This window comes from Saccostrea cucullata, unplaced genomic scaffold (genome assembly GCF_032062105.1).
Source record: "Saccostrea cucullata isolate Sc308-1 unplaced genomic scaffold, CSIRO_AGI_Scuc_v1 ctg6063, whole genome shotgun sequence".
NCBI classification, from domain to species: Eukaryota; Metazoa; Mollusca; class Bivalvia; order Ostreida; family Ostreidae; genus Saccostrea; species Saccostrea cuccullata.
Window position 1 is genome coordinate 23632 of NW_026929013.1, and position 8657 is coordinate 32288.

Here is an 8657-nt window from a genome sequence, read left to right on the forward strand (position 1 = left end):
GATGCAGCATTAAAATAATCAACTTGACAAGAAGCCATCTGTTCTTTGTTTTTTTCCGATGTTTTGGTAATTTTTTTTACCAACTTTTATTTATTATACAACTTACAACTTTTTTTTTGTGAGAATGCACTTTGACTTTGAGCTTGATTATAAAATATTTTGTTTTCCATGTCCTTTAAGAAATTTAAACAACAATGATTACAACTAAATCTTGTCTGTTCAAAGAGCAACTAATATTTTGAGGTGGATTACAGAGCTAAGTTTTGTCACATAACAGAATTGAAGAGATATTAGCCGAGAGAGGACCTGAAAATTCTGATTTTGCAGAACATGGTTGAAATTTTTTAAGTGTGCCATCACAAGAGATATCTTAATCACATCTTCAATCTAGGCATACAACTACAACCTATTCAGGCTCAAACTTGTATTCCCCACTTTTACCCCCTGTTTTACTGAGGAGCCTGATGTCAGAAATGACCATCTCCTTGTTGACTGCTTTACACATGTCATACACAGTAATGGCTGCCACAGAGGCCCCAGTGAGGGCCTCCATTTCCACCCCCGTCCTCCCCACTGTTCTTGCCTCACATTCAATATACACAGAGTAAGAATCCCCCTGTAAACTCAGATCAACTGACACTTTACTCAGTCCAATGTTGTGACAAAGAGGGATGAGCTCACTTGTCCTTTTGGCAGCCATTATTCCTGCTAACTGAGCAACAGAGAGGACATCGCCCTTCTTTGTTTTGTTTGCTTCTACCAAAGTAAAGGCCTTCTTTCCCAGAGAGATGGAGGCACAGGCTACAGCAGTTCTCACGGTTTCTGCTTTATCTCCCACATCGACCATTTTTGCCTTCCCACTGGAATCAAGGTGAGTTAGCTTGTCATCCATTCCTAATGATGTGGTGTGAAAACTCCTGTGTCCAAGTGTTTCACCCTTCTTCATAGGCTGAGTAGAAGTATGGAACAGTAGTTCCGTTTGCTCCTTGGTTGAAAAGGGAGATGTAATCTGTCCTCTCACAGCAAGATCTATCAAAAGTAAAATTCCTCTTACCCCCTGATCATTTCTGTTTGTATTCATAATCTTATACATAGAAATAATGCATGTACCAGGTTTTTTTCCAAAAAAAAAACTATTGAAAAAAAATGGTCAGATTTGAAAATTTTTTAAAAATTGTTTACTTAGAATAAAGTACATGCAGCATTAATCTTACACATATACAATGTACATTGTAATAGTGTATCTATACTCTATAGATTGTTTTTATGTTTCTGCTGTCCCATCACAGACAATGTACACTGTACTAATGATGTAACGGGTAATTTGATTCAAGCATGGATAAAGATCAGGTGAATACAAGACATTGCTTAAAGGTTATTTAATGAAGCTTATGAACTCATATTTTATCTTTTCAACACAAGCATAACCTTAACAAAATGTAAATATAATTTCAAAGCTTTTTTTGCCCCCAAAAATTCTTACATTGTTACATGTAATATTACTGAAGTTTACAACATTTCCAAGCATTATTCAAACATTTTCATCGGGCAATTCTTCCCCACATTCATATCTAACGAAATCAGTCACAGTTAAACCATTCTCCTTTAAAATGTCTTTGACCATCACATCTTCATCCAGGGCATACTCCTGGAACAGTAACTTGGTCTCTTCCTGTTTACTGACCGTGGGTTTGTCTGTGGGGAGCCCTATACTAGTGGGAGAAGAAGCTATGATGTGCTGACAGAGACCTGTTGTAATGTCTGTCAAAGACTCCCTTGTTTCTGTGCCTGCAGCTTGTTGTACACTCAGTATTACTCCATATCTTCCCAAGTGACAGTCCTTAATGACCACTTTCTTATCTGTTATTTGGAAAATATTAATGACGTGTTGTTTGCAAAACTCATTTCATCATTTATACTGCGCAGTGCTCATTATAAACTTTGTCATTTTCCCAAAACAAACACAGAAGAGTTGCACCCCTTTTGTTTATAGCAGTATATAAATCTTTGCAGTATTAATTTAATTACAAAAAATGCTTTATAAAAATAATGTATTTATCAAGCCATTTATGTTTCTATATTTTTTATAAAAAGCTTTAGTCTGAACTAGTCTGAAATATTTTGAATCCTATAATCATATGAAGCCTCATGAAAAAAAAGAACAATAACTCTGAACTCTGTTGGTCTAGAATTCACTATAATTTAGCTACAAATCACTAAAAATTGCCACATTTATATACAAAACACTTGTAAGAGGCAAATTATCAATCAACGAGGAAGAATCTTACCAGAATTGTGAACATAAGAGTTGACATACTGCCCCTCTGAATTGGGAAAGAAAACTGCTCTTCTTAGTCTCATATTCTCACCAATGGCACCAACTTCCAGCGCAACAATATCAGAGAGCTTTTTATCCTCACTGGGTAAGCTATTTAATTCATCTTGTTTTAATAATATCTGAAATTATGGTAATTACAAAATAATTCAAAACTATTTGCTAGGATTCAGGGTGAATTGACCAGTCTGTTTACTATTCAGAGATTTTTTTATTTGAAAAATTTTTAATTCTTCAATAATAAACAAAAGATATGTCAGATTTGAAATGTTAGAGTGATACTTTCCACATTTTGTGTTTTAATGCAATGCCCCTTAATCAAAGTACTGTAACTGCTTACTTTATTTGCATCATTTTTAAGGTTGCTGTGACAGGCGACTGTTAGGTGGTACACCAAGTCTTTAAATTTCTCATTTCTTGCTACAAAATCTGTCTCACAATTCACCTAAAACATAACATTATCTCATAACATTGATATACCTAATAAAATTAAATTACATGTATCTCATAACATAAATTGACTCTTGACATTCAAAATACACTGTATATTTCATATGAAACTCTAAATAATAAGTTAGGCAAAAGTTTTTCTTAAATATTAAGGACAGGCCCTACCTCAATCATGGTGGCCCCCGTTCTGGATTGTATGAGCCCGACCAGGCCTTGTGACATGGACCGTGACTGAAGCTTGTCGGCCCGGGCCCAGCCCTGTTTCTGTGCTTCTTCTAACAACCATTTTTCTGCCTAAACATACAAAAAGACATAGATAACTATAAAACTCATTATAGAGGCCCTATACAAATCTTCCAGGATGTTAATAATGAAATATTAATGAAATATCAAATCTTCAGTACAAGTATAGAGTCCTCACTATTTCAAAACTATATGATCTTTGCAAAGCATTCGTAGTGTAATGTGTATCTATGTACTTTCATTGAAATTTTTCCTTTTAAAGATAGACCAGAAATCATACCTCCTCTAAATTATTATTGAATTTTTCTAGTGCTTCTCTGCAGTTCTTCAGTGGTACCCCTGTCTTTTTACGTAGCTGACTCAGGTTACTCTTACTTGCTTGTCCTACACAGTAACTCCTAGGAAAGCTTTTCCACAGTGAACTTAAAGAGGAAGCTAAAAAACCTGCCAATGATAATATCAATACAATACAAAATATAATTCTGTACTGCATATTAATCTCTGTGAGATTCATCGGCTAAAATTTTTTTAGTGTTGACGAATCTTGTTGAGCTTACATGTAACTAATCCGCGATTCCTCTGACTCTTACCCCCGCTTTTTATATTCTGATTGTGCAGGGGAGACTCCCCTATATCCGTTCGAAATATGGCTCCCATTTCAAAATTGTTTACCTCCTCACATAAAAGAGTTCTTATAGTCTGTTTTTACCCTACGCGAGTATGAACTAATGTCTACTATGGCTATTGAACATCACATGAAAGAAAACAGACCATAGGAACTCTTTTATGCGAGGAGGTAAACAATTTCGTCATGGAAGCCATATTTCGAACGGAGATTTCAGTCAATATTTTTATGCTGGGATTTACCTGCCTTAACGGTATGTAATATTATATGAATGGTGCCTGTTTTGGAGGGTAACAGTTGAAATTGACACCCCAAGGAAAACCACTGTCAACCGACGCGTCAGCGCAGGTTGACAATGGTTTTCCGAGGGGTGTCAATTTCAACTGTTACCCTCCAAAACAGGCACTATTTATTTTATTATACTGAATGTCTTCTTGATTTCGGATGTCAGACAAAAAATCGTCGATCGTCTTTACATTCACGTTTAGAAAGCTTTCAAACTCCACGCTACTTCTGAAAAGATTTACTGACCTCTTTATTGTTTATTTGATACTCTAAGAGTCCTTTATCATCTAAAGTTTCGTTATTTCTGCACTCGCAAGCATGTTTCGTCTGTCGTTTGTTGTTTTCAAGTAAGCTACATCGGACGCAAGCTTTCATTGACGTCAAGTTTATTCCGGTTCTTTCAAATGCACAACTGACGTTTTGAGAATTCTACGGTGAACCATACGCGCATAATTTCCACGCATGTGACATTACCGTTGTGTTACCCGTTGTCATGTGTGTTGCTAAGGCTGAGGGTAATAGAACGGATTGTTAACTGCGTCTAAACCAATCAGATTTTAGTATTTAATATGAAAGTATAATAAAGAAATAATAGTGACAGAGAGTCAAATAAACAACCAATTGACTTAATTGAAGCGAACAGCAGTGTGGTCTAGGTGAATAATTCTTGCTATAGTCGGCCGAAGTTTGGGCCTAATCTCCAGACGTGAATTATGAGTGGCTGTCCAGAGATTCTGTGGGCATCAGTCCAAATATCTAGCCCAGCAGAATCTCAAAGAGATTAGGGTAAGAGTCAGAGGAATCTCGGATTAACATGTAACCTGTTTTAAGTAATTTATTGGTGATATATTTTTGTTTTTCATGTTTTCGTCACAGGAACGAGGGGTTTTTTTAGGTCTTAAAATCAAGGGTTTGGGCCTTTCCTTTGAGAAAAATAGCGACATTTGGTTGAAAATTGGAAAAACATCAAACATGTACATTTTTGTATTTGGTAAATAAATCCTATATAAAAGGTTTTTATTTTTTATTTGCTAGGCATTTATTGACTTACTTTACATTCAGTAAATCTATTTTCGGGGGGCATGTTTTATAGATTTTTTCTAACATCATCCCAATCTTATGCAAGTAACATCATTTCGAATTTCCTCTTAATACAAATACAAAGTAAATCCCTTTGATACTACTTTTAATGTTTGTAATTACTTACGCCCCATTTTTTCTTTATTTTTCTGATATCGTTAGTCCCAGTTTACCAGACACAAATCCTGAATGCCTTGTTCAATCAGCAAATACTCTTTTTCGTATTTGGTAAACTGTACTCGGTCGACTCAGGTACCTCAACATGGAAATGCTTTTCCGGTGTGACTAAATTCAAAACAAAAGCGGACCGTTGAAATACGGAATCCGCAGTAGCGCTTGAACAGTTGAAAGGTCTACGTATTGATGTGTTAAAATAAAATGTCATATCATATTGTTTCTGTTTCCTTTTATTTGCCCAGTTCTATCAATATATTTATTTAAGAGTGCCAAATCATCCTTGTGTTCTAATTCATTTTTCACTATTGGTTATTTATTCAAAAAGCTTTTACATATATCTAAAAGTGAGAAAAGATCGGGCCAGATTTATTGCTAATTCATCGTTCATATCAGCATATACATGTAGGTATACTGAGAATATACATAGAAGTTATTCAAAATTAGCATGCGTGTACATGTGTATGCATGCATATCTACAAATATTATTATACCCCCCGCTTGAAAAGTGGGAGGGTATATAGTAATCGGTATTTCCGTCCGTCTGTCCGTCCGTCTGTTACGCTTTGGGGTACCCATCTCTTATCCGCAACTCCTCTCATATCACTGAAGGAAATTTAATGAAACTGTGACAGATTCTTAATTACATATTGCCATTGTGCACCTCCTATTTTACTTTTTGATCTGACATATATTTTTGATTTTTCAGAGCAAAACATGGACACTGCCATTATATTCATATGGGAGGCGGGGGTATCATTTAGCGAGCTCATTGCTCACAGTACCTCTAGTTTCCATAGTTTTTTTTCAAGCTGAGCTGAAAATAAAGCGCATTCTTAAAAGACCAAGTCTTAAAATGAATTTTTAATTGAGATTTAAATTAATGCTTAATCATTAATATAATATGATACCATAAAATTACAAAAAATAAATGAAATTGTCAGAAATCGATATTTTTAACTTGATCAATATTTGGACTCAATCAGTTGATGTGGTGGTTTTCTTTTCTGGTCTTGGTCTTTTGTAAGAGTTACCTCCTCTAGGTCAATTGGCCTCCAATACAAGTTGCAACTGCAATAGCTCTCTCTCTCTCTCTCTCTCTCTTTCTCTCTCTCTGAAAACTCAAATTTAAACATTTAGCAAGTTCATGACTTCTATTGTACAGTATAAAAACATGTTTCTGCCAAGACACTCGTCACCACTGAAGTTTGGACGATACCTGCCGGACCTGCAATCTGCCACTGAAAGTTGACCAAACGCCGCTAAAAACTAGAGGCATTGTGAGCGATGAGCTCACTAAATGATACCCCCCGCCTCCATATAGTTATAATGGCAAAGTCCATGTTTTGCTGTGGCCGGAAAAAAAAATGTGTCGGATCTGAGGTGCCAATGGCAATATGTAATCGAAAGTTTCATCAAATTTCCAGTGGTATGAGAGGAGTTTTTTGACGGACCAGTTATAATGGCAATGTTTTGCTGTGGCCACCCAAAATATGTGTCGGATGTAAAATAGGAGGTGCACAATGGCAATATGTAATAAAGATTCTGTGAAAGTTTCATCAAATTTCATTCAGTGGTATGAGAGGAGTTGCGGATAAGAGATGGGTACCCAAAAGCGTAACAGACGGACGGACGGACAGACGGAAGGACGGACGGACGGACAGACGGACGGACGGACGGACAGACGTACAAACTATATACCCTCCCGCTTTTCAAGCGGCTGACCAACCTTTCGGCGAATCCAATATTTTTGCCCTCAACTGTCAGTGATTAATGGCCGTGGAATAGGATTCATTGTAACCTGTTCGTTTACGCGGCGCACTTGATACGATACCCTTCATTGTCCAAGCTTCAAAATGAAATATCTTGTCTTCAGATTCTCACCGAGAAAAATGTTTATTTTGGAAACTTAGAGTTCAGCTCTTGTCCTGGTCATTGTTATTTGAGAAATGGACTGTCACCTGAAAATTTGTAGCTGGAGTCCAAAGAAAAATGTCTCTCTTTATCTTGACAAAAATAATTTCCTATGAACACATAAATCTATGCTGTAATACTTTGCAAAAAAAATGAACATTTGCGCATTAATTTTTTTTCCCTTACGAAAATCGCAGAACATTGGTCCCGATGATAGGATGAAATTACAAAGCTATCACCACAAATTACTGGGTTGTTTAATACCTGGTCATGGCCAGCTAGACCCTTACAATTTTGATCCTTGCTGTCTCTTCGAATATAAATTACTTTGTAGTGAATTTAGTAACGCAATACGGATGAGGAATAAATACGTAATATATCTAAAGGGTATTAACATATACATCTATCACGAAACTCAATTAAGATTTCTGTTTATTAATCAGTGGCCATGTCCCCCTTGAACAGTTAAAAAATTGTGTTTTTATGTAAAAATACAATTTGGTATATTTCTATGATAATTAACAAATCTTCCTCAGTCTTCTCGATTTTTTTAGTTCTTTATACTTGTTAAACCTAAGGTACATCAGACAGTAAATGAACAGATACTGAGCAGTAATTAATGATAATTAATTATCATTAGCTACGTGCACAACGTATACCAGGTATTTATATGTACATGCGTATGTATTGTATATATAGTATACATGTGTACTTTTTATCGTGGTCAGCTGTATACAAAAATTCTTTTTGAACAGTGTTTTGTTTTTTTTGTTGTTATTATTCATATGTTTTTGTACATTTGTATGTATATGTAAACGAGGTGTGAAATTATGCACAACACGCTTTCGGAAAAAAAAAAAAAAAAAATTCGAGTATTTTTTCAAAAAAAAAAAAAAAAAAAAATGAATAAAATATAAAAAAAACATTTAATATCAAATTAAAGTACTGAAATTGGTTTGCGTACAGTATCGTTGGTTTTTCATGAGTACATTGCAGTTTGTTATTAGAAATACCAGAGGTTTGGGAAAACATGCACCTTAATCCAGTTGCAAGTTTACTGAATAAATTCTAAATAAATATCAGCTAACCATCAAACATTTCATTATCTTTTGTTCCTTACTTTGAACAGGCACTCAATATACAGTTATTTTCTTATTTACGAATAAGTTTTGCCAAGTAAGTTCTTTCAACATGTGAAGACTCCCGGAAAAATACAACTGTATTCTGCCTAATTTGTGACACCCCCCCCCTTTTATTGACTGGAGTACAAAATTTTACTAGAACTTTCTTAGAGTTAATTATGTTTTTTAATTCATTAAAACAACTTTTGAGCCAGTACCTATATCACCCTACAACACTCAGGACGGAATATATGCCTCTTTGCAATATGAAATGTTTTGATAAATACTTGAATGATTATAATCAAGTATGCAAGTCAAATAACTTGAAGTTACAAGCATAAAGGCGCCTTTTTAAGGAAAGACGAATGCAATTTGCAACTTGTTGCAAAATTCTTCCACATAAGACATGATGATGCACCATGCATTCAGA

General features: G+C 35.2%; 1 protein-coding gene across 1 annotated transcript; it reads right to left on the reverse strand.

Moving 5' to 3' along the window:
• On the reverse strand, window positions 1–5262 carry LOC134279576 (elongation factor Ts-like). The gene is made up of 7 exons (XM_062761983.1): window positions 5146–5262; window positions 3309–3472; window positions 2951–3079; window positions 2676–2780; window positions 2289–2457; window positions 1750–1860; window positions 1–1029 (listed from the first exon to the last, which is right to left on the reverse strand). Exons 1-7 carry the CDS (start codon window positions 5150–5152, stop codon window positions 407–409), a joined length of 1308 nt encoding a protein of 435 aa, XP_062617967.1. The 5' UTR covers window positions 5153–5262; the 3' UTR covers window positions 1–406.
• Between the last annotated feature and the right edge of the window lie 3395 nt (window positions 5263–8657).